General features: G+C 38.7%; 1 protein-coding gene across 1 annotated transcript in view; it reads right to left on the reverse strand.

The window, feature by feature from the left end:
- Positions 1-3,596: 3,596 nt before the first annotated feature.
- LOC145780769 (tuberin-like) overlaps positions 3,597-27,758 on the reverse strand; it is a 31,666-nt gene continuing 7,504 nt past the window's right edge. The window contains exons 2-4 of the mRNA XM_082592399.1: positions 24,559-24,613; positions 8,458-8,646; positions 3,597-7,701 (exon numbers count right to left, since the gene is read on the reverse strand). Coding sequence (XP_082448525.1) covers positions 3,841-7,701; positions 8,458-8,646; positions 24,559-24,603 — 4,095 coding nt within the window. The 5' untranslated portion in view covers positions 24,604-24,613 and the 3' untranslated portion in view covers positions 3,597-3,840. The remainder of the gene's footprint in view (positions 7,702-8,457; positions 8,647-24,558; positions 24,614-27,758) is intronic.

Raw genomic sequence — 27,758 nt, forward strand, 5'->3', positions numbered from 1 at the left:
ACTCGCGATTGCCGATTGCAGCAAAACAACAAGAGACTTGTTGCATGCATTTCATTGCATTGCAATTTGCAACTCTAATAGTTATTGTGTTGTCAGGGCCGTCGCTGCAGGGGGGCGTGACCCCTCCCTTGACAACGACCTGTGCACACACACTTCAGGCACTGAAGAAGAACTGGTTTTAATTTTAGTTTCATTAACTAGGTGGCTAGTAAAAATATTACTTTTCATGGTCTTTCCACTTGTGTGTTGATCCGAAATAAAATTTATCGGCGATAATCAAATATTGCCTTTGGCGATAACGATAAACGATAACTGAAAAAATAATTGAGCGATAACGATAAGCGATAAAAATTTATCGCCGATAATGCCCATCACTGCTGATAGGACTTACCACGCCACAATATTCAGATTTTCAACTTGTATTTATTTATTACGCACACACACAAAAATTTGCTTTTTGGTTGGTGATAAAACAAAATTCCAAAAATTTAGGCAAAAATTATAATAAAACAGCACCAAAGGGCATGTTCAGATAACACAAGAACATGGTAAATCAGCATCATACAAAAAGAAATTACAAGGAAAAGTTTCATACGACAAAGTACAGTCGGAGTAACACCGATCTCCTTTAACTGAACTAAACAAAAATCGGAAAAGAACTGTTCATAAATTTGTGTTATTTACACCGTGCAGGTCTAACAATCTATTCACTTTCCAAAAAAATAACTTATTTGATATTCTATTACGTTATAAATATTTTCCCATAATGTGGACCAAAATTGTTTTCCCCATAGATTCAGTGCTTTGCATTAAAACATAAACATCATTGATTACCATAACTGCATACAGACATAGAACGACAAATATGACTAGCTGAAACACTTTGGAAACATGGCGTTAATCACACAGCACATCATCGGGAGCAGTGTATTTCTTTTTCGATTTAAGCAACCAGCATTAATCGGGTCAGGTTATATCCAAGAAACTGTTGACCTGATATGTTCCTCCAATAACGAAAAAACTACGTTTTTGCAAATTCTGGGTGAGTGGTTGGTCAAAAGGCATATGACGCGTTTTTTGCCGGTTGCCTTAACAGTTAACACATATGATGTTTTAAGCCAACATACACAACACGAAATGATGGTGCTGACACCTTCCAAAGGAGGGGTTCATACAATATGCGAAGCGTTCTTAATAAAAAAAATTCTGTCGCTGTAACACTGTTGTCGTTTTCTTACTTGCAAAATGGTGTTAAGGGTTAACGGCGGTAGAGTAGTTGCAATAGCCTAGAAGGTGTCACATTTCAACCAATTAAAAGAAAGATCTGCGTCACTTGACTACCACTCTACGGCATAGCCTACTGTTAAAAATAACGCCGCAGAAAGGTTAAAAATTGTTTTACCAAAGCGGACAGAACAATAAGTTCTTGGGTAAATTGTGATTAGTAAAACAAATTCTTTATTCAGAATCTACCATGTCCCTGCTTGCTTTAATATGGCTACGACCGCAGTTAAGAATCAGCAAATGACGCACATGAAATCCATCAAAGAAAATGCCTAGAAAGAAAGCGCTTGGTAAGCAGCAGCAGCAACTATCCGACAGTGTACCTCAAGGCGACATTGAGCATACATTATTACATTGTATAAGTATCAAAACCTAAACCATTGCCAAGAAAACAATCATTGGTAATTCGCCAAGCCAGGCAAACTTTTGAGTTTCAACGATGTTGCTCATATTTTAAAACTCAATTGATATTGTATAATAACGTTAAGGTAGATAGATAACCATGATTTGTAGTGAAAATAATAATCTCTATGTATTGTACATGCACAATGTTCACCATGCAAGAACAGCTTACATTTTGCATTTGCAGGGAATCGACCGGTAATTGTCCTAATTGCGAGATAGACATTGTTTTGAAGAAATGAAAAAAACAAACACAAAATTCGAACAGTTTGAGGCTGTGGTGTTTAAAGATTTGCTAGTTAAGTCTATCAATTCTATAAATGACGCAAGCCGAATTTTAAAAATTGTACAGTTTAAGCTGTGATACTTTTGTGATTGATAGGTAATATGTAACATATGCAACACATGTGCGTGCATTGTACAACGCTCAACTGCGCTATCGAATTGAAACTGCTTGTCAACAACCTTTGCTTGCGCAACAAATTGAATGTATGGTAAGGTTTAATGATTTTGCTTTTAAAGGATACCGAAGCTTGCTTACAGGTAGTCAAAGTCTATGAAACTGTGAAATAAAGCGTATGGTAGATCACAAAACCATTGCAATTAATCAGACTGCTTCAATACACAAAACCTTTCCATAATGTGGAGTTACTTCAACGCTAGGCAAAGCATAAAAAGCAAAGTTTTGTACCAGTTTTGTAGATTTTGGATAACACAAACAATATAAAATATCCACAATACCGTATTACAGGTGAACTCAAGATTGTCACTTGCAGAAAGAAATTTGCAAAACAAAGATAATTTTACAAAGTTTACTCTTAAAATTATATCATCAGCATTTTGTTCTAACGCTACCTTGCGCAATCTCTTATGTAAATATTTGTAGAAATTTGCGGATGACTCTTTTATCTTGGTACAACGTCTTCACAATGGTGCATTCGGCCAATACCAGTAGAGGCAGTCATCACTTTTTCGTGACAAGAGAGGGTTTAAATAGCACGTATTGAAGTAACTGCAATAAAATCGACCGGTAATTGGAAAGATAGGTAAATCAATGCAATTTCATATCATACATCGAGGAAGATTGCAACTGAAAAAAAAAGATTGCATCTAATACGCTTGTTTAGAAATGCTTTTCGACGATGTTTTGCAACATGTTTGAAGGCGTTAAGGGGTAATTATTAACTAGAATTCTATTCAAATTCCATAAAGTTAAAATTTGAAGAGTATTTTGCCTAAAATTCCTAACCATTTAAACAAGACTAAATTATTAGAATAAATCATAATAAAATGAGCGCACACTAATCCAGTTCTATTTTATATAAAATAATCGCTCAGAGTGAACCCATTCAGCCTATGACATGCTCTACTCTCGTGTCCGCTTCCAACGAAAACGAGTTTCCGAATCGACAGTCAGGTAGCCTAAGCTTATTTCTTTTGGAAAATGTTGCCAAGTTAGCAGTGATACTTTATCCCAGAAACAAAAAAAACGCACTCGTTTACTGTAAATTTAAGAAAAAAGTTATGTTATGTTTCAACAGAAATATCAAACGTTACTTTTAGCAATGACCCAGAAGCAAAATCCGTCATTTTTGTATTGAATCAACGGCTGCAGACGTTAAATCAATGTAAAATGACAGATTTTGCTGTCTGGGAAAATGTCAAGACAAGCTGGTTAATGCGCAAGTATGTTTACGAAACTTTCACTCGTTAGTAAGGTTTCCTATAAACGCATATATTCTTGAGTTTTGATAACGAGTTGCGGATCTTCTGGTAAGAATTTGTATGGAATGTGTATCCAATGTCGATGGCTAACTGCTTGTGTTTGTCCTATCCAGGCTTACGCCCGATGATTGAAGATTTGGATTAAGTGGGCGGGAAGGTGACAAAGACGCAGTGCATGCCCTTGAGCGGTGTCCAACCGGCGCTCTTTCGAGTGTCGTTCCAGGGCTCTCGTCACTTGGCAATGCAGCCGACGTAACAAAAATAAAGAAAATATAACGCTTTATGAGAATCTATCGATAGAAAAATGAACACATTTTCCTGCGGCTCCCGCAGGAGGTGATTCGCTATTGAAATAGACAGTCTTTACACTAACACTGCCGCTTCAGAACATATCCAAAGGTAGGCTGTGCTTCACGAGCATGGTGGCAGTTAAACGTAATCGGAGAACTCTTCAAGTGAATAAAGATCATTGTTTGCAGAAGCAGTGCCATACCGTTTTGCCTTCACTTCGTCTTTCCAAGTAGTTTCTTGCATCGTTCTTGCTCTGATACGCTTGATTTGTTTCAGCCTTGAAAGCGCTTTGGAAACGAATTGCTCGGGAGATTTCTTGTGAAAAGCAGCAGCAGCCATGTTAGCGTGAAGAGCAAGCTGTCTGACGTGCACGCCAAGTTTCTGATCCGATACCGTGCGTTTCTCATTAATTTGCAAGATCCCTTCAAGTTCTGGTCTGTGATAAACGACTTTGACCAAATTGTAGCCCAGATCTAATGGCGAAATGATGATTTCAACCGACAAAAATTGGCCTTTAACTATGGAGCCTGGAACGTAGACCTGGGTGTCGTTATCATCGTAAACAATCATCACATAGTCGTTACCGATGTGGCGTTGTTTGTTGCTCACTCCTGACTCGCGGTTAGGCATTAATGTTGCTATATGAAATACCATTTGCATGATATTTTCCTGCCATACATAGGTGAACTCCCCGTCCTCTCCGTCGTTTTGGTCCAAGCCACCGAGATACGTGTGAGACATATCACAGTTCGCAAGGGAAATCAACTTTCCCAACGACGAAAGCATATTTTGATACCGTGCTGAGCCATGCTGATTGTACAAAATAGCTTTTCCGTCATCCGTTTGTCCAGGCCGAACGTAAACGACTCCCGTTTGCCAGGTGTCATATGGCGGGATCAGATCGAGAACGTTGACAGCGCGATCAATTGTCGTCGAGTCGGGAAGACGCAGCGGGCGTTGCAAACCATCGGCCACTATCGCTGAATGAAAGAGTTGCAAAAAGACAAATTGTGGAGACAATGCGCAATCATCACCTTGGCTTACATTGTTGACAATAGAAGACGTTGCTTGGTTTGCTGAGGATGATTGAAATGTGTTGTTTGAGACTAGACCGCGACTCTTCGCTTTGGCAGCAGCCCGAGCGGCGGCACCAGCAGTATAGTCTTGTGACGATGACACTGTGTGGCTGCGCTGACGAGAAACACTTTCGGTATTGTTTGCTTGATTGTTCTGTTGATCTGAAGAATCTTCATTAAGGTAATCGCTGTTGCTTGCGCGTAAATCGGAAGTTGACGAAGAGTAAGTGGATGTATTTACAAGATCATCGCTAATCAGTTCCGTGGACTCTGGAAGCAGTTTCAATTGGTGAGCATTCAACAACCAGGAAGTGTTGCCAGACGGACGACGAATACAAATTTCGGCCCAGCTCGAACCTTCGTCAGTGATTTTCAAACAATTTGTATGGTGTACGTTGTCACCACATAGGAGAGTTCCATTTTGTATTGCATTGTTGTGATATTCACTGGGCTCCATGCTTTTTTTCAATATAGCAGCACTTGACTTATGCCGATGTCGTGAAGACGCCACAGAAGAGCTGTCTGTTGATTGTAGTTTTCCGGGTGCCTCGGCTGAAAGTTTTTTATCAGAACCAAGTGCTGCTTGATCATTTTTTATTTCCGTTAAATTTTTCGCAAGTGATTCGATTGCATCAGCATGGCTGTTGCCTGAAGTGGAAAACCTCCGCTCAGTTTTGATTGTAATGAGCCGATTGCCAATCAGCCAAGTTGCTCTTTGACCTGTCGTGGAGAAGCTGCGTTGCAAAACGGTCTTTTTCGTCACAGGCATAGAATTGGAATAGGTGTAGCGAGCCATCACATCAATGCAGGATTCAATCAAGTTGTGTTGCAAAGTGTCATTGTTGCTGTGTCTGTAAGCACTTTGCAAGTTGAGCGTTATGTACCTGACGAAATCAGGCCTGAAAGCAAGCCTGCATTTGATGAACCACATATTGATGACATGATGGGCGAGGGATACAACATAGAGAGAAAATTTCGATGGGTCGGCATGCTGGAGTGCTATCTTGAAAACACTCATGTATTGATCCTCTACAAAGTTTGAATACAGATTAGGTAGTTGACCTAAGGATGACAAAAGTTCAAGAACAGCAGTTGCCAGATGCACTGTAGCGGACATTTGCGAAAGACGAAGCAGAATAAATGGAAGAACTCGTAACAAACATTCGGATTTCATTTCCATGATACACAGTGTAGTGACAGATATACACTGTTTAGCGCATTTCGTGTTAAAACCAGACTCTAAACATCTCAGTATTTGCCTTTGCCTAGATATCATAATATACTCGTGAAAAGATGATAGAACTCTGATAGCTGTCAAAGCACATGATTGCAAGTCGGTTCTCTTGAAACCTGCCGGAGTTCCAGACAACATCATAGCCCGGTTTGAGTTGGACACCAAACTAGTGAGAGCTTCAGCTAATTGGTCAATTTTTGGAGGTGGGACAGTTAAAATTAGCGTTTTGTGGTCGAGAATTTCACACAAATTTTTTATCGTATTCTGCAATAGCGGCCAGTGATGCTCTTGTAATAAGCATTCAATGAAACAAGAAAATGAGTCTTCAAATTTTAAAACAACGTCGTTGACAGAAGCGAAGGATTTTTGGTTGAAGCTAGGAGACATGGGAGTCATCCTGTTGAAAGAACTATCTTCAGTATAGCAAATGACATTGCTCAGAAAAAAATCACGAGAATTTAAGGATACTTGCAATTTAACATTAACACGTATTAGAAAGAGGGCATCGAAGATTTTCGCCCGTATCTCTCCAAAGACAGAAGGGTGTTTCTGCAGAGAATGGCATTGGTAGTAGTTATTTAAGAAAAGAACTAATAACTGAAACGCATTCACAGAATGCGAAGAATAATCACCATAAAACTTTTTCAAAAATAAATCAATCAAACCACTGAGGACACATTCAATACATGAAACCCTCGGGTTGTTCCTGGGGTCATCGAAGTCGTCTAGAAACGAAAGAAAGTCTTCCAATGATCGCAAAATAATAATACATCTACTTGTCTTGCAGTTTTCACATATGTTAAACAAAAGCTTAATAGCCTTTTCTTGTACCACTAAAGAAGTGCCATCATTTATGATCTGCAACTTTGGTAGAATAACAGTATCAATAAGATCTTTTTCGTATAAATCGAGGTTGTTTATCATTATTTCTGCCAAAATATCCAAGATCTTCAATTTGACTTCGACGTGCATGGCTGGGCAAAAATATCTATTCATAAAATTTAATAAACTAGCTATCCAATCGTTTTTGGCGGGATTAATAGCTTGAGAACGATATGTGACTAACAAAACAACGGAATCGTATGGTCTTTGCTTCATGCTTTGTTCCAAGATATCAAATAGTTCATCAGATGATCCGTTAAAAGCTTGAGCTTTATACAGATTTTCAATCAACGTTAAAAGTTCATGTGTAGCTTTTTGGAGGGACATATAGTGTTTGCTTTCATCGCCGGCTTCTACAATTTTTAACAAATCAATTATAATCGACAGCATGGTGTCCCATGCTGAAACATGCAATTCGTGACCGAATTTTTTTATGAGTCTATCGCAAGTTATGCAAACTTCAAAACCCAAAATCGGGCTATGTAATTTGAGAGCACATTTAAACGATGGCAACACAGACTGGGGTTTATGCATTAAACTGTTGACCCCTTTGTTGCCCCACAGACCCATTCCAATGAAAAAAACTGCACTGCGTAACAACCCAAACTCTGTTGAAGTTTGGTCTTGCAAAATCTTGCAAAGTATTGCTACACAGCTATGTCCCAAATGCGTTCCAAGCAAATTTCTCATCAACTTCCAACTGAGATCGCAAAAGTCTTTGAGATTCAGTGTGCGGCATAATGTTGCAATCACCGAATATAAACATGCTTGTGGAAGACAGTTATAACAAATGATGGCATCAAGCACCTGTAAAACATAAACTCCATGACAATTTCACTTATTAGAAGCAGAACTCACCTATAAGTTTCAAAGAAAATATATACTGTACTAAATAATAAATACTATTGTAAAACTACAAAAAAGTGCTCAATGCCTAGCAAAACAGTAAAGCAAAGCGATTTGCATCAAATGCAGTTACAATTCACTGTAAACCTTGCCAGGCTGTTTCACCCTTATTAGGATCATCAGAAGTACTTATTTAAATAGAATAATTTATTAAATTTTATTCTATTAATACTAGTTATATATATTACAACTAATTATTCTATTTGAATAAGAACCTTCTGATGATCCCAATAAGGGTGAAACAGCCTGATAAGGTTTTCAGTGAATGATAACTGCTTTTGATATACTATGTAGTAGGCTATGTATCTAGTACTACGTATATCCCGTATCTGGCAGAATAGCCTATAGAAAAACTCACTTAACGTAAGTACATGCAGTGCTATTGCTACGTTGCATAAAACAGTACATATATAATAAAAATATTCCTGACATCAAAATTTTCAGTGGTGATAGGTGTCTCATTGCAAAACGTGTCACATTGTCTTGCTTCAGACCAACTGCACAAAATATGTGCCAATTCTTTAGTTATACCAATAAGCAACTTGCCTGAGGAACATCACATATTCTCGATTACTGCTCTATACATCACAGTAAATCAAACAAAACAAGACACATACAAAATATAACACAAGCAAAATCTAAGCATCAAGTAATGACCTTAAGAAGAGATTTCAGTTCATCAGCTGACAAAGTGGAGCTGCAGTGCTTACAGAGGTGCTGCACAATTCCTTGAATTGTTTCTTTTCCAAGGTGGGAAGAATTAAACTTAATTATGTTTTGAAGAAGAGACAAGTATGTTTCATCCCCTCCTAGTTGATCCATCCACTTCACTAAATGCAATCCAATCTAGAAATTGGATATATTTAATTTTATGTCGAAGTTGAGTCAAGTTTCACATCCAAACATAATAAGGTGCATGTTTTAATAATATTTGAACACTGCATTATCATTATTTGTCATTTTTATTAATTATTTGTTAAACTTTTTCTCATTATTTATTTGTATTAGACACATCATCATCAGTCGTTATCTCCGCCTGCGGCAGATTGCGCATTAACATGGCTTATTTGCTTCCAAGAGTGGCGATTTTGAGCCAACTCGCCCAGTGTCGTCAAGTGGAGTCCGGTCCATGATTGAATGTTATCTTGCCATCGTTTTGGTTGTCTGCCACGTTTTCTTTTTCCTTCTACTTTGCCTTCTGTGCAAACTTTGCTGATTCCGAATTGTGATCTTTTAGTGTGGCCGAACAGTTTTAAAACTTTTGATTTTATTATTGCTGCAATTGGACGTAGTTTTGTCATAGTTAAAAGATCTTCTATTTTTGTGTGATCAAGTAACCTTTTGTTGGTCATGCTTCTCATGATGTGATTTTGGAAGGTAGTGAGTTTTTTCATTGTTGATGATGTCCAATTTACGCATTCTAGACCGTACAGCACGACTGGTAAAACGTAGGTGTTGAAAATTTTTGCTTTCAGTTTGACTGGGAGTCTATTGGATGTTAGAATTTTTTTGTTCTTTTCAAATGCTGCCCAGCCTAAGCCAATTCGGTGTTGCACTGCAGTCTTTCCATTGTTGGTTGCGGATAGTCGGTGGCCAAGATATATGAATTCTGGTACTTGTTCTATTTGTTTTCCATAGAGAGTGATATTGAGTGTGTTGTTAGTTTTGTCAGTTGTCATACATTTGGTTTTGGACACATTTATTCGGAGGCCGTATTTAGCAACATTTTTTGACAGAGCATCTAGGTATTCCTGCATTTTCAGTTTAGAATTATTCAAAATGGCCATATCGTCTGCGTAGCTCAAGTTGGATATTACATGACCGCCGATGGTGAATCCAGTTGTACACTTATTTTCTGTTTCTGAGATTATTGCAGCCGCTACGATGCAAAACAGGATAGCAGACAAGACATCTCCTTGCTTAACACCTTTTATAATATCAATTCGTCTGGTTGTTCCGATGTCTGTTTTGATTAGTGCTTTAGAGTCGTCGTACGTTGCTTTCAAGAGGTTGATGTATTTTTTGTTGATGAAAGTTTTATCCAGAAGTTGCCAAAGGTAGGGTAATTTAACACTGTCAAACGCTTTTTTGAAGTCAATGAAGGTGATATGAACGGGATTGTTGAATTCAATAGACTTTTCTATGATTTGTTCCAGCGCTAAGGTTTGCTCAATTGTTCCTCTTCCTGGTTGGTAAGCTGCTTGTGTACGGGGGAGGGATGCATATAGGTCATTTTTTACGCGTGCCGCAATGATAGTGATAAAGAGTTTGTATACATGACTGAGTAGACTTATTGGACGGTAGTTGCTGCAGTCGAGTCTATTGCCTTTCTTGTAGATTACAATTATTAGAGCTTCTTTAAAATTGCTGGGTATCTTTTTCGTTGTTAAGATAGAATTGAAGAGATGAAGCAGTGCTGTGATTAGAGGTTCGCCTCCTGCTTTGAGATATTCCGAGTAAATGCCGTCTATACCGGGAGATTTGTCATACTTTAAGTTGCTTATAGCATTAGATATTTCGCTTCTTAAAATAGATGGGATTTTGTCAGAGGCAGAGTCATCGATGAGTATCTGTTGCGGATTGTCGTGATAGAGTTCTTCATAGAATTTTGCCCATCGTTCGAGGATACAGCTTTTGCTCGTGAGGATGTTTCCTTTTGCATCTTTAATTCCCCAACTGATGTTTTTAGATTTTGTTTTAAGTTTCTTTATGGCAGCATTATAGATTTTGTGTGGAGGTAGGGTGTTGAGTTCATCGATTTTATCTTCTAATTGCTTCATTTGGTCTTTTTTCACGAGCTTCTTCGACTCAGATTTAGCGATTTCGTATTGAGTAGATGAGGATCCATGTTGTTTTCTAATTTTATGTTTAGATTGGATGGCTTCTTTAGTTTGTTGCGACATCCAGTTCAGTTGGTCTTGGTGCATTTTTCTGGGAAGAACAACTTCTGATTCTTCCCGTAGTCCTGCGGTTATAGCTTCTTGTATGGACTCTGGGTCTGTCATTTGCTGTAAAGTGGCATATCTGTTTTGTAAATTTACTTGGAAGTGTTCAGCGACTTCTTGTTGTTTCATAAGGTGGGGTCTTTGGATTGGTTTCCGCTTCTGCTTCTGAGGCCATGAGAAGCTTATTCTGAATTTTGTACGTATCATTCTGTGGTCTGATATGTCGGGAGTGTTCAAGGTAGAGCTGTTCAGGACGTTTGGAAATCAATCTACTATACAAAAGATCAAATGAAAACAGCATTACATAAATGCTTTAGCTCAAGCTAAACATACTGTTAAAGTGCAACTGCACGATTGAATTAACATTGGCTAGAATCCATTGCCAAGACATTCGGTACCTGTTGAAAAACTCATTTCCTTACAATTGAGGGCCACAGCCGAGAAACCGACCCTTTTCCCAAACTCTCTAACGCTTCTCTCTCACGCTACATGGCAGTGGCAAACTCCTCAACGCCACCTAGTGATATGACGTGAGCTGGAGTCGAGCTTAGTGGAGACCAAACTAGCCGAGATAGGCTTGGTTGCTAGTGAATGCGCAAATTTAAAAGGCATCCATAATGAAGACGCATCTTTCAGCCAGCATTATACAAACTTAGTTGTTCAATGTTCATGCCTGTGTGCCAGGAGTGGTTTGCGAAGCCCATTGCCGAATGCTAGTTTTGTAGATTACAACAGCCAAACTTGGTTATATTGAAAACATTTTGTATTGTATTGTAGGACATAGTACATTTGAATATCATGCGATAACTAGGGCCATTTTTATATGACCTTAAAAAATCAATAATATGACTTTATTTTTTGGAAAATATGACTTTATATGACTTTATGTGAAAATCGTTTATTTTTACATGCGAACAACGTCACTCACGGAACCAAAGAGTAAAACATACGCAACATAACAGTAATTCACATCCATTTTTATTTTAAACCACTGTTGTAGTACAGTTTCATGTAGTGTGGAATGTTAGAGTCTTTGAAGTTACGATTTGGACGTAAAATGACTTTAGTAAGGAAAATGAGCGCTCCACAGACGCTGACATGGGTTGACACTTCTGCAGTTTTGCATAAAGCGCTGGTGAAATGTCTTGTCTTTGTAAATCCATAATTTGTTTCACATGGTTTTTATCCAATCGCTTCTTAATGTAATTTTTGAGCTCAAGCGGATCTTTTCCGAAATCAAGGGCATTTAGATCAGCACGGTCCTCTTTGATGGTGTACGTACAACTTTCCATTTTGAGTATTAAGTTTGAAATATTGTTGTAGTGGAGGCATATTTCTGTTAATTGACTAGTCAACTTTGGATCGTTGGCTGAATTTTTGACGCTCTTTACAATAACTCCTTCACCTTCCCATGCATTGACTATTTCTTTCACTTTAATGCAATGTGTGACCTCATAAAGTATAGGTCTGTGACTGTAAGTGTTATGTAGGCTAATCCTACAGTTTGCCTTCGTTCAATCAGAAATTGCCTTACTTTCTTAGTGCTTAATTGCTTCACCGCTTAAATTGGTACTTTTTATTTAAAGTATACAACGGTATGACTTTATAACTCAAAAATATGACTATATAACTTAAAAAGCTGATTTATGACCTAACCATGAAAATATGACTTTATATGACTTCATAACTTTCTTAATATACCTCATAGGGATGCGGTTTTTGCGTTAAAATTGAATACACGACTTACTGATGCATAGAAAAAAATATGACTTTAATGACTTTAAATGGCCCTAGCGATAACGCTTTAGCATTCATTAGGATTGTCTTCGGCAGTGTTGACATCTAGGTTTTTTAAATATAATTAAAAATAATAGAGACTAAAATGGTAAGTGGTGACACTGGTCTTCAGAACCCAGCATAATCTCCAATTCTCCATTGTCGCTGGGGTACTTTCTGCAAATAAAAGAGACAATGCAGAATGGCTGCACGACTCTGTTCGACTTGCCCAGAACTTCTCCACCCAACAGCCACATGCCTATAAGCGACCGCCGACCAGCCTGAATTGCCTGGGCGATATAACAGCTTCGTTTAATAATGAATGCAACAATTACGCAACCAGCTCTTGAAAGGCTGTTGAACAGTAAACAAGCTCAAGTAAACTCACTCATTTGACAACTTTCCCTCGCGTCCTCTGGGCTTGCCATCTTTTCCCAATTCTTCCTATCAACCCTGAAGAAGGTTTGTAGGACTGCTGAATTGACCATTGCATGAAAGTCGTCCAACACAATGATGCAAGAGGTGCTCTCAGCCATGCCGTTAAGCACCCTTACACACTGCTCGATTTCGTGGTTTGAATGTCACATAACATTTTTTAAGACGTACCGTACCTTACCTCGCATGGGCCTATGACAGCTTTGGTCTGTCCCTTAACCAACAATTTCAATGGATAAGTCAACAAACCTGGCTTATTTTTTTCAAACGTGAGATTGCAAAGAGCCTACACTACCTGCCTTCAATCAATCAATCAATCAATCAATGTTTTATTTGTCAGTAACAGGAACATAGGTACATGTTTGAAATATGCAAAATACACAGTACAAAAGTTACACAAGTTCCCATACCGACAGGGAGACAACGAGACGACCATACGGTCTACTAGTCAATTGCCACCCTACGGAAATTACGATTTTGCCATTTAAAATAAGCTTACAAGAGAAAATAATAATTGAAACGTTCCCACGCTTCAACAACAGCATACGCACAAAAAAAAAACATATTGATGATAAAGTAGGCCAAAACACAAAATTCCATGAAGCAAGCAGAGAATAATAAAGTTTCCGAAGCAACTGACAAGTTGGTAATCACATAAAAAGCACGTGCAACAAGATTGAAGCAGCAAAAAACAACCTTTCTCTAGGACAGTGGTCGGCAACCTGCGGCTCCGGAGCCGCATGCGGCTCTTTAGCTCCTCTGAAGCGGCTCCCTCCAGATTTGACATGATTTGGTATGGGAACAAGTCTTTTAGGCGCAAACAGTTAGGCGCCAGTCAAATAGACGCGCACACTGTGGCGTCTGAATATTTAGGTGCGGAGCACTGTGGCGCCCGTTCATTTAGGTGCTATTCCTAGTAAAGTCTGCAGATTGTATCAGCTTGGGTGCAACCTAATTCGTACCATGAACAATTCGTACCATCAGTTCGTACCTTGAAAAGATCAAGAGCAAAAATTAAAAAAAGCCGAAGTTACTGATCATAATTTCCGCAAACATTTTAAAAGGGTTAGGATTAGAGCAGTGGTTCCCAACCTTTTTTTGACTGTTACCCTAATCTCCACCCTGAAGTGAGCCAATTACCCCCATGATCAATTTTCAAAAACAAAAATGTTTATTGCTATGTATTTCAAAGGGCTAACTATGACAATCAAAATGCAATACAATACTGAATACAAGATAACAATGCGTGGTAAACATTCAATGCGAAGGTCAGGCCTGGACTTCAGGCGCCAGCTTTGTGATCCTGGGCTTTGTGGTAGGCTACAGAGGACAATTCTTGTGTCGCTTTTGACATCCTGGCGATTGCGCTTCTTTGTCTTCCTTCCCAAGACAGTTAAAAATGCTTGTTCACAGCGATACGTTGTTGAAAAAGATGTCAGGATATTTAATGCCCGTGTCGCTAATGTTGGTGCGTCCTGGAGTCTGCTAAACCAGAAGGTTTCTAAGCCTTTCTCATTGAAATCAAGTTTCAACGCTTTGTTAATTCGGAAAGTGATAAATTCTTCTTTGGCCGAAAAGTCGTCATCATCCACCTGGCTGTCATCACATGTGAAGGGCTCAGTGCACCATTGAAAACTAGCCATGTTCAAATTCGGAAAGTAGTTGTCCATCTTCTTGGCTAGCTGGCCTAAGTGGTCAGCTATGTCCTTCTTCAACGCCGCTGTCAACTCAAGTCCATTGCCTCCGAGATACATGTCAAACGTCTAAAACTGTGCTTCTTCCAACTCGCTTGTTCCACAATTTAACATTTGCGATAAATGCTGCTCCGGCTACTTTGGTGTCGATCACAGTTACATTCTTGCCTTGAATTAAAAGATTGCCTTTGTTCGATTCACCAAAGATATCAGCCAGGTAGCACAGCTGGGAAATCCACTGTTGGTTAGAGAAGTATTCAGTCAAGTCGGACTTCTTTTCTATCAGAAAAACATGGACAGCCTCAAGAAGTTCGACCAGGCGGGTTATCCTTTGCCATGAGACAGCCATCGTACGTACCAAGACAGTGTGTGGTACAGTAATACTTTGTATATTTCTCCCATCTTCTTGCACAGTTCCTTGTAAAGACGACTGTTCCATTCCTTCGCTTTTATAAAGTTTACAACCTCCGATCTCGTTACCTTCCAAAAACAGGCAAATTACCCCCCGGGGGTAATGTACCCCCAGGTTGGGAAACACTGGATTAGAGTATCGGAGTATCGGTATCCGCAAACAAACAAATTGAAAAGATTGGGAGAAAAAAATTGAACATTGCTGATCGCAGTTTCCGTTTTTCTGCAGTTTCCGCAAACATTTAAAAATTTTTGGTAATGATCCTAAGAGTTTGCCAAAGTCACTGATTGCAGTTTCCGCAAACATTTTAAAAGGGTTAGGGTCAATCGGAGTTTCCACAAACATTTTAAAAGGGTTAGGGTTTAGAGTTAGGGTGTTTCCGCAAACAACCAAACTGAAAAAATTGAGAGAAAAAAATAGAACAAAGCCGAAGTCGCTGATTGCAGTTTCTGTTTTTCTGCAGTTTCAGCAAACATTTTTTAATTTTCGGTAATGATCCTAAGAGTTTGCCGAAGTCGCTGGTCGCAGTTTCTGCAAATATTTTAAAAGGGTTAGGGTTGATCGAAGTTTCCGCAAACATTTTACAGTGGAAAAGGTACAGTGGATGCTCTGTTTATATTGAGAAGAATGCAGGAGGAACACCGAGAGAAGCAGAGAAAACTATATATGTGTTTCGTCGACTTAGAAAAGGCATTTGACAGAGTACCAAGGAAAGTGATGGAGTGGGCAATGAGGAAAAGAGGTATACCGGAGGTATTAGTGAGAGCTGTGATGTCTATGTATGAGGATGCAAGAACAAAAGTGAGAGTTGGATCAAATTATTCAAACGAGTTTTTTGTGAAGGTTGGTGTACACCAAGGATCAGTTTTGTCACCTCTGATATTTGCTATTGTGGTTGACGTTGTAACTGAAGGAGTGAGGGAGGGCTTATTGAGTGAAATTTTGTATGCAGACGACCTGGTCTTGACAAGTAATAGTATGGAGGGACTGGAGAGAAAGTTTGAGAAATGGAAAGAAGCATTTGAAACCAAGGGTATGAAGGTGAATCTTGAAAAAACAAAAGTGATGGTGAGTGGAGCAGAAGGAACAGTTGTTGAGAGCAAAGTAGATCCCTGTGGAATATGTGGCAAGAGAGTGATGAGAAATTCAATGCAATGCAAGGAATGTGGAAAGTGGGTACATGCAAGATGTGCTAATGTCAAGAGAGCCGCAACAAGATTGGCGAAGTGTTTTGTTTGTGGGAAATGCAGTAAAGGAAGGAATGAAGTGGAAGGCCATGATGATGAGTTCTGCCATGGCATCGAAACAGTGACAGACTTCTGTTATCTGGGTGATCGGATAAATGGAAGTGGTGGATGTGAAGCAGCGGTGACAACAAGGGCAAGATTGGGCTGGGCAAAGTTCAGGGAATGTGGGGAAATGTTGTATGGCAGAAAATTCTCACTAAGGATGAAAGGGAAAGTATATCGGAGCTGTGTGCGGCCCGCAATGCTATATGGTAGCGAGACATGGATATTGAGAGAGAGTGAACTGGCAATCCTGAGAAGAACGGAAAGGTCAATGGTAAGAGCAATGTGTGGGGTGAAAACGAGAAGGGAAAAAAGGACTGAAGAATTGTTGGATATGCTAGAGATGAAAGAGACCATAGACCAACTGGCAAGGGCAAATGGAGTAAGATGGTATGGACATGTGATAAGGAGGGAGGAAGGAAGTTTTCTTAGAAAGGCACTAGATCTAAAGGTGGATGGGAAGAGGAAACGCGGTCGTCCAAGAAGAACGTGGAAACAACAAGTGAAGGATGAATTTAAAAAAGTCGGACTGAAGGAGGAAGATGCAAGAGACAGGGTGAAATGGAGAAAAGGGATTAAAACAATTGCTGCGCGGAAACAATCGGCCACCCCCAGTCCCACTAGTGGGGAGCAAACCGACGATGGATTATGATGATGATGATGATTTTAAAAGACAAGGAAGAAGTTATTTTATTTTGACAAAGAAGAGAAGGTTTAGGGTTGATCGGAGTTTCCGCAAACATTTTGAAATTTCTGTTAATGATCCTAAGAGTTTTTGTTTGTTTGCGGAAAATTTTAAAATGCTGCGGAAACTGCGGTCAGTGATTTTAGCTTTTTTCAATTTTTTCTCTCGACCTTTTCAAGGTACGAACTGACGGTACGAATTGTTCATAGTACGAATTAGGTTGCATCCTATCAGCTTGGCATGTAGGGCAATGCTTTTCACACAAAATGTTGTATTGAATAGAAAAATATGCCATGACTTCCGTCAGTAAAGCTGCTTAAACCAGCAATGCTTTTCACACTAAATCTCATATTGAACAGAAAAATATATTGCTTTTTTAATGCGCGTGTTCGGCATTTATTTGTTGTTAGTCCAGGTTTGCGTCGGCAAAAGCTTTATCAATAAATTATTCAAGTTTCCGAACATAACTGAGTTCACTTTTAGTGAGTCAAATAATAACTACCGGTACACTAAACATCAGTAAAAAATATACCGTAGCCTATATTTAAGCAGGTGGTAGGCTTGAGTGAAGGCACGTTTCCAATATTACAGAGTAACTTAGTTTTCCGTAAAACCCCGACTAGGTTTAATAACGAGTTGCAACTTGTAGTCAGGGTTCATATGCTCTATAGAAATGTATTACTACTCATGTTGTAAAGCGTTCTCTCATACGTAGCCTACTCACAACACAACCGGTCGACCAATCCATCCCGAGTAGAAGTAATTGCGAAAAATAACAGATTAAGTAAAATTCCATCTGGCTGCAACCGGTGTTCAGGATGCATAACAAATGTCTTGTGGAGATGTGCTAATACCAAGATTAGTAGAGCGTTGTCTGGCACCTCATCTCTTCACGCGCACTGACAAAACAACGTATGTTTCTGTTCAATACAACATTTTATGTGAAAAGCATTGCCCTACCTGCCAAGCTGATACAATCTGCAAACTTTACTAGGATCAGCACCTAAATGAACGAGTGCCACAGTGCTCCGCACCTAAATATCCAGACGCCACAATGTGCGCGCCTATTTGACCGGCGCCTAATTGTCTGCGCCTAAAAGATGTGGCCCCTTTGGTATAGCCTATGCGTTTGACTGTGATAATGAAAAAAGAAAACGGCACCAAAACGTTGTTTACTAGTTGTGCAAGATGATGCAGCAATGAGCCAATTCTGATCGAGTGATACTCTGTCAGAAAATAGGCTAATAGACTTTTTTTTACAATTTTTGTTATTCAAGTTTTGACTTTATCAGGTCAGTTTACAGCTTTTGGCGTGAACACTGAACAGCATGCCCTTTTTATCACTAGCCGTGCACAAATAAAAAAGAGAAAAGTATTGGCAAAAACAAATATGTTACTCAGCAAGGACAATTGGACATAAACATGAACTTTGCATTCAATGCAAATGATGTTGGCATATCTGCATGCTTAATAGCCTATGTGGGAAAAAATCCCAAAATAAATGACTTCAAAAGGCACTGTCAGAACAGCCATAGAGCATTAATTTTTCTGCACATTATCCCATTTTGAAGATTAGTTAAAGTAGGCAGTATTGGAACTTATGCAAAGATTGGAGCAGAGTAAGGAAGCTTTCAATAAATGGATAACAGCCCCATGCCACAACAATGCTGCTAGTTTTGTGGCAGCAAAAGCGATTGTCGCTTCAGTCTGACTCCAACTGGCGTCATAATCCGCGTGTTGCGCAATGCAATCCGCCATTGCAGGAACGTGGCCAAAATTGCAAGCGCGTGGAAAACTATAGTTTTGATAATTTTATTGAGATAAATATAGCCTTAAAAAGTAAGGGTGAGGTTGGTATTTATAGATTGAAACATGCTCTTTCAGATAAAGTGCCATCAAAGTCATCGTGCAGTTGCACTTTAAGATATGATTAAGCTAGCTAGTAGCCAACAACTTAACATACAGTATCTTTTCAAAACTGACAAAAAATATTGTCAGTAAAACATGCTTAATATCTCATTTATGCAGCCATACCTCTTGTTCCAGCATTGCAAGATTCTTCCCATTATCAGTCAATGCATCGGTTATTAACATCACATGAAGCACATCCTGATGGTGGAAATAGTCCAAAGCTTTTAGTTCTTGGTAAAACATTGGTCTCAACATACTTAATTGTTTATATTGACTTTTTATCAGCTTGATCAAGAATTTGAAATAAGACAAACGTATATTTCGTGGAACACGTATTTGAAGCAAGTCTTTTGTTTCCATCCAAATCTTCTCGACAACACCCCGTTCCAATTGCTTGCTTTGAAACAGAGATTCAAATTGACAAAGCTTATTGATTCGAACATCAAATGTAACAGACGTACATATACAGTTCCAAAAGTCATCATTAATAGTGATGTCAGCGTACTTATGCTGTTGAGTGGGAGAGGCAGTGTTGCCTTTAAATAAACTCTTCAACCAGCTTTTCTTTGGTGGGACATCTTTATTTTCAGACATTTTCGAAACAGAAAAAAGTTAATCCACTGTTAAAGAAGACAAGCTCTCAAGTTTTTCTGCCAAGCAATTTGCAAACAAGCTCCTGTATTGAGGGCTAACTGTGTCAAGAAAAGAATACACAGTTTCAAAAAATTTTCCCACTATTGCCGTAGTTGTGTTTTTGTCATGTGTTTCTGTGGTAGCACATGAAAATGAGACAACTTCAATTCCCTGGTTTGTCACAGATAGTTTGTACGTTATATCTTCCTTCGTTGTAATAAAAAATGAACTTTTGTTATCCACACAGATCTCAGAGTGCTTCACAGCATATTGCACTTCATACACAATAGATTCTACTTCTTTCACAATATCTTCATCATCCATCAGACAAACGCAAAAACAAAACTTCAGTTCTAACAACGAAATAATTGAATCCTATAAATTTCATACAATCTACCACAGTAATAAGAAATTTGAGTGTAAAAGCTACGAAATCTTAAAATTGTGTAAAATAGCAAGATATAATATAGCTACAATGATGTTCTAGTGGTGGTGCCATCATTGTTCAACAAAAATGTTTAGAATCAAGCCAAGATATATTGTAGTTGTCACTACTTTTGAATGTAGTTGTCACTTCAACACTTCCCTAATCACAGTTTATTGTCTCACAGAGACATGGAATTTTCTCAAATTGGCACAGAAATCCTCATCTGGGAACATTGGACAGCTTTAAAACTTTTCTGATGTCAAATTTAAAGTAAAGCATGCAGTCATTGTTGTTGCAATTGTGTCCACAACTTTGCACAAGCGCATTAAAAGTGCTACATGTCGTGAAGTTCTGTTCTGTTGCTTAAAGCTTTGTGTTGATTGCAGCGGCGCCGCTGACGTGTAAGGTCGCGTCTTCCTTTACACCTTTGTTGAGTTACCATTAACACGCTGCTTGGGTTGAAGTAGGATGGTGCTAGTATAGTTTTCTGTTGCTGTTACGTGAAGGCATATTTATGTTCTGCTATGTTTTTCAGACGCAGTGCCTATTTAGTTTATTAAAGCCATTAAATGGTGTCATCTACTTTTGTTACTTAATTCTATTCGTTACACTACATATATAGTCCATTTGCATATTTGCAACTTGCCAAATAAAATGATCCGCAAAAAATAATGCGATGACAGCAACAACATGTTAACCTTGATAAAAGCACTTCTGGTTGACAGATTTATGTTTATGCCGCTTTGAAAGTCAGGATACCATTTTTAATTTTTATTATAAAAAATGAAGTGTTTCTAAAAACATAATTTGAAAACCAAAAAACAAGTCACATAGTTAGCATACAACTTGTGAAAACATTATTGATTATTAAAAGGTTAATTTTTTCTGTCAAATTATTTTCAATGGCATGGAAAATATTTACAAATTTGTGAAGTGAACGCAAATACATCGATGGTCACAAATACTTACATGGAGCCTATATCATTTTTTGCTTGCAAAAGCTTTATAAATATATGTACCGTACTACAAAGTAGATATAACAACTTCTTTTGATTTAATTGGTTGATACCATGTCTTCTGGGGGGGGGTGTGAGCATGCGGCTATAACTCGGTGCAAGTCAGCCTGGAAAAAGTTTAGAGAACTTCTCCCTATCCTCACAAGCAAGCAACTTCCTGCTGCAACCAGAGGACAAGTTTACTCCAGTTGTGTGAGGAGTGTCATGCTCTATGGCTCTGAAACGTGGGCTACTTTAGCAAGCACCGTCAAGCGCCTACAACGTAATGACAGAGCGATGGTAAGATGGACCTGTCTGGTCGGGCCTGAGGACAACATCCGGTTTGAGACTCTGCTATCAAAGCTCAAATTAAAAGACATCAGTGAAGTTCTCCAATTAGGCAGACTGAGATGGCTTGGTCACGTTGAGCGCAGCTCAAGCTGGATCTCACAGGTCAGATGTGTCAACATCGCAGCACAGCGGGGTCAAGGTAGACCAAAACTTTCTTGGGAAGAACTTGTAAAACGTGACCTTGTAGCCCTGAACATGGACTCTGCCAACCCAATAAATCGCGAAGTGTGGAGGGGAAGACTTCGTTCTCGACAGACAGACAGGCCACACCCTCGACAATGAGGATTAATTCATGGCCTGTATAATCTAAATTGGTTGATGATGATGATGATGAAGCAATGTAAAGTAGCTAATAACTATACATTCCGTAAAATGGTACAACTTTGCCCAGATATCATGAGCTAGCTGAAAATTATTTGTTGTTAAGGAGGTAATTCTTGTTGCAATGGCTTATCTGGGTTGCAAAAACATGTGCTAAAGCATGCAACAACTTAAATTATCAGAAGTAATCTTTTTCATTATTATTTTTTTGTTTTATTTTGCTGAGCAAAGTTGTCCCGAAAGTGGTAACTTTGCCCACAGCTAGTGTTTTGGCTATAATTTACACATTTAGTTGTGGATCAAGCTATCATACAACTTTGTCCACAGGCAGTGTTTTCAAAAATAACTTAGAGTAGAAAAATAACTTTCTGCCCAATTGGTAGGGACTTTATACAATTGGTTACCTTTATGGTCGCGATTAGCCACTCCAGGCTTAATGATCGTATGTTGAAATCAACTTGATTATTGAATAGAAACTGCTAACGCAAACAGCAAAGAAATATAAACAACTACTGGAACGACAGTATCATACGCGCCGACTTCCGGGGGGGGGGGGGCAGCGCCCCCTGTAAATTTATGGTTGAGGGGCAACAAAAATGGTTATTACAAGTGGTGTTTCAAAGATAAAACACTCCGCGAAAGAGATTTAGATCATTTAAACGAACGTAAAGAATGCCGAAAGCGAAAAATAGCCTACTTTGCTCTTGCCCGCAAAACAGCAGTTGATCACATGGCTTTCTCATACGGTATAAAAATTTCAAAGTAGATGGTAGAGTAACTTACGCTGCTGGAATAGTCAGGTAACTATTCACTGCAATATTAAGAAAACCAGCTAAATTAAACGCGCTATTTTCAACGATGTCTTCCCGCTGTGAGATCAATATGATTCAACAGAACGCATTGTTTTGTTCGCAATGTGTGAGAATTAAATCGAAAACCGATAAAAAAAGGTGTTTAATGGTCTTGGTATATTGCCTGCATTAACGACGTTTTTTACCGCTATTATCATCTAGCCAACCTGACATCATTGTTTTATGCGGCCGCTAAGGTTTGACATCGACTTCAACGATCATGGAATGTTACTTGCCGGTAATAAGAACGATTATATCCTACACGCAAAAATAAACTAAAGTGATCTCTTAAAACTGCTCTTTCTGCTGTTTTGTCTCGTGAGCTTTAAATATTGCTTAAGAAGTGTGTAAAGTTTAGAATTGACAAGAATTCATTAAATTTAAAAATTAAGTTTAAATCACTGCAAATGAACGTATGTAAAACTTTTACTTCGGCCGACGCCATTTCACACTCCGTAATCTACGTCGGCAATGATTTTGCCGCAGCAAAAATGCGTTCATTTTGAAAACTGCCGAGCTGGAGACAACAGCTTGTCCCATGCATAAGTTGAACCTGTCTTTTTGAGGTGAAAATCACTTGCGAACATCTCCACCTAATACTCGAGTATTTATAGTTATACGGTATTCGATAAAAGACAGAAGAGAAAACATTTGGCCGATGTTAACGCTTTGAAGGTAATTAATTAGCGAAACCAGGTTAATAAAACTGATAGCCGAATTTCACTCTGCTTAAGATTATGATTTTTTGCGTTTTATTTCAATAACTTCACTGTCTTGATCGTTGTTATTCACTCGCACGAAAAGGAAATTAATTGGCTTGTTTTCTAACTGTTCCAATTATGAGCTAACAATATCAAAATTTTTACGACTAGGTGTACTGCATGCGTAAAACTAATCGTTTCAAGCAGCGGTTCTAATAAATACGGTTTGCAACCTAGGTGTCAATATAAACATGACAGTAAGCTTAATCAAAGACTATTTTAATTGAGTAGAATAACGTGATGGTTATGACGTCATCACCTTTTTCGCCCCCCAAGGTTGTTTGAAAAGTCGGCGCCTATGAACAGTATCATCAATCATATATCTTTCTGTGACACATATAGTGTCATATAGTGCCAAAATGTGGTGATTTGGAACGAAAACCTGGTAGACAGCACTAGTGATGGAGCAAGCTGTAGCCCTGGAGCCAGAGCTGTGTGCAAGCTTATCCTAAAAAGTATAACTAAACAACAGAGAAAAACTCATAGCCATCAATCCAGCCTGCTTCTGCTGATTTTGCTAGCTGCTAGCAATTAGATATTTAGCTGAATGAGGTATCACCTCACATTCATGATGCTATTTTAACCAATCACAGCAATGTGTCTCTTAGTGACCTGCAATCAAGTCCATAACCTTAGGTACAAACTTTATAAAAGCTATACGCAAGAAATAGGCAGTTGGGGTTTGCTGCCAGAGTGATCATGAAGAGTGGGCAAAGTTGTACCCAAAGCACAAAATAAGGGGTCACAACGACTAAAATACCCAAAAAAATATCAAACTTCTTTGAATTTAATAAAAATTCATTTGCACATACTCATGAATTAATATAGAAGCTTTATATATGGCAAACAGTAAACACTCTGCATGGGTAAATGACCTTTGAGCCCCAAGTGAAATTTCCGACACATAGTTTTTGCATTTTCATTTGGAATTAACTTAATGAAAATAATCTTAAAAAGCTATTTTTTTCTGCTGAAACAATTGATAAAATATTCATATTTAACAATATCATCCATTAAACAAAACCAATAAAACATGAAAACCGTATTGTGGTCAGATATACAAGTCATAAATTTTGGGCAAAGTTGTCCATCCGGACAAAGTTGTAAGGTTTTACGGTTCCACATAAATGCGTTTGCAAGCTAAAATTGTTATTCATATTTATGAAAGGGTTGCAACTATAGCACAAAAATATCTTAACCATCTTTGAGTGTTAAAGATGCAAAAAAACTAAATGAGATGTATGGTAATAGCACAAAACAAAACTACCGTACCGGTACCTTGACTTTCCACCAAACCTGGCTTTCCACTACAGTCATGTTCTATATCCTTAAAAAAAACATTAATTATAGGAACAACTTTCTGTGTGACACAACTGACACATGCTTTTGAATTTAGATGTAGTAGGCTACTGTACCAACTTCCTTGATGCCATCAGGCAGGTTTAGTGTTGCCTATCATAAATTGTTTGTTGTATTTTTATTGGCCAATTTATTTCAACAACTGTTTTGCATGGAAAAAGTTGACACAAGCCCCACAAGATTACATCTACCAAGAAAGGCATGAGTTTTTGGCGTAACTATGATAGTCAGATTTACATTAACAAAGAGTGACATCTTCTCTTGTTGTGAGTGTGATACTGAGAACATACCTCAAACAACATCATTAAAGCAGGCCTCTACGCTCCCAGCAGCCATGGCAGCTGAAAAATAGTTAAATGGCCTCCAAAACTAACATGCCGGTAGGCCATGCTTGGTCTCCGACTTTATACTTCGAATTTGTATTCGGCAATTGAAGAACACAGTGTGAATTTTGTCGGTGAAAAAACTGCCGAAGCAAATTTTTACCAAGTGTGGATAACAGAAACCTAGTCAGCAAATCAGACTGTAGACGTTGAATCAATGTAAAAAACCAATGAATTGCTGTCTGAGTCTCCACTCCATTAGTATTTGAAACTTTCTTTTCTGTACTTGCGTTCATTCATGCCCTAGATTAACTTGGGAAGCAGTGCATTTAAATACAACTGCAAATATGTTTCAGGTCCTTGTTCTTACCTGAGTGAACGCCAAAGCACGATATTAATTAACTAATTTTTAAAAACACAAACTTTTAACCGACTTTTTTTTTAGCTGCCGGGAGCGAGAATTTAGCTGCCGATAAGAAGCTCTGGTAAGCTATGCTTGGTTGCCAAAAAAATAAAAAAGCTTAGAACACTGTTAAATACTACCATACTCCAATCAGCAATTAAATCAGAAGGTTTGCATCAATCGCATGCCTTGGATGATGATGTTGAATATGGCACTTGATGCTTTTGTATCCTTTTAGTGTAGTCCAGACAACATTGCCAATGTGGCGCTGTAGCCTAAACGAAACACTGTAGGCCCAAGTTCTTACAGTATAACATGGTAAATTGCTTTGAAAAGAATTTTGCAGAGGCTATCTTATAACTACAAGCTTCCACATATGGTATGTTATGGTTGGTATGGCTGGTAGCATAGGTATGGTTGGTAGCATAGGCGTCGATTTTTTCTTAGAAGAGAGGAATTCTGGGTGGGCGAGAGTTTTCAAACAGATTTCATTGAATGTGTATGTTTGCAAATTCGCAATGGTTCAGTCTTCAAAATGAGCATATTTTTACTTCGGCAAAAAACGTTGCCGAGGCCAAACTGCAAAATTTGAAATTGCCTCGGCAATTGCTGTGAATATTTAATAGGAAAAGATTATAGGTACTAAAACATGTAAAATGAGAAGCGAAAAATATACTAGAGTAGTCTATTACGAACGCATTGTTTGATTTGTTGTGATGTAATAATACCAAAAGTAGCGATAAAGTGAGCAACAAGATGCGCACGCTGTTACGGTAATTCACATTAAAAAACTCACGGGGAGGGGAAAGTAAGTTAATTTGGGTCGACGTCTTTTAGGCGCAGACAGTTAGGCGCCAGTCTAATAGGCGCGCACACTGTGGCGTCTGGATATTTAGATGCGGAGCACTGTGGCGCCCGTTCATTTAGGTGCTATTCCTAGTAAAGTCTGCAGATTGTATCAGCTTGGCATGTAGGGCAATGCTTTTCACACGAAATGTTATATTGAACAGAAATATGTTGTTTTGTTAATGCGCGTGTGGAGATGAGGTGAGAGACAACGCTCTACTACTCTTGATATTAGCACATCTCCAGTTCTCCACAGGACATTTTCTATGCATCCTGACTAAAAGTGAACTCAGTCATGTTCGGAAACATGAATAATTAATTTATTAATAAAGCTTTCGCCGACGCAAACCTCGACTAACAACAAATAAATGCCGAACACGCGCATTAAAACACAATATATTTTTCTGTTCAATATAACATTTTGTGTGAAAAGCATTGCCGGTTTAAGCAACTTGACTCACGGAAGCCATAACATATTTTTCTGTGCAATACAACATTTTGTGTGAAAAGCATTACCCTACCTGCCAAGCTGATACAATCTGCAGAATTCACTAGGAATAGTATATACCTAAATGACCGGGCGCCACAGTGCTCCGCACCTAAATATCCAGACGCCACAGTGTGCGTGCCTATTTGACAGGCGCCTAACTGTCTGCGCCTAAAAGACTTGCTCCCGTTAATTTTGGGTTGATTCAACGTTCGAGTCAGCACAAATCGATTTAATTTTTCCGGCGGGTTATATTGCATAACAACAATGCCCAATAAGAAATTTACGTTTGTTTTACACCAATTCGACATGTAGCGACGTTCATAGGCGTCATTTCAGGGGTGCAAAGGGTGCTTGAGCACCCCAAAATGAAAATCTGAGGTAACAACATAAATGCGAGAGCACCCCTGGGCCCTGGTTTGCATACAATATACACCGATTCAAATGGAAATTTGCATTGCTAAATAACGTTTTTTTTTCTTTCTTGAAAGTCGTTTCACCAAAGCGCAATATTTTCAGTGTTTTACATTTGTGGGTGGCACGCAGCGCCACACATATCAAAGGCAGACATGATTGTACTATTGCGTAACAATTAAGCACAAACACGCGCACTGCGTCAAGAAGTGCTGTTCGAGAAAAAACAATTTGTCTGGCTCGAAGAAAATTGCTGTTTTCTACTCAAACGTCTACAAAAACATTCTGCAAACGGCGTCAGATGGAATCGTTAACCGCTTCCCTTCTTCATCATACCGAATGGCAGACTTGCTACGAGAGCTGCTAGAGAATCCCACAATGAAGCCGATGTTACGAAAGTAAACAAATTTTATGATGGTGACTGGGAACGCAAGGATTTGCTGCGTGAACGCAAACAGTGGTTCGCTTGGTGCAAACGTGACGGTGATGTTGTGACAGTGAATACGCTACGTCAGAAATTCATTGCACAGCCGTCAATGGTCGATATAATGCCAAATATATATGCAGCTTTGGTAACTTACATTGTTATGCCGACTTCTTCCTGTGAAGCCGAACGTTCCTTTTCGTTATTACGACGCTT

The sequence above is a fragment of the Aplidium turbinatum genome, chromosome 12 (genome assembly GCF_918807975.1).
Source record: "Aplidium turbinatum chromosome 12, kaAplTurb1.1, whole genome shotgun sequence".
In the NCBI taxonomy this organism is placed as follows: Eukaryota; Metazoa; Chordata; class Ascidiacea; order Aplousobranchia; family Polyclinidae; genus Aplidium; species Aplidium turbinatum.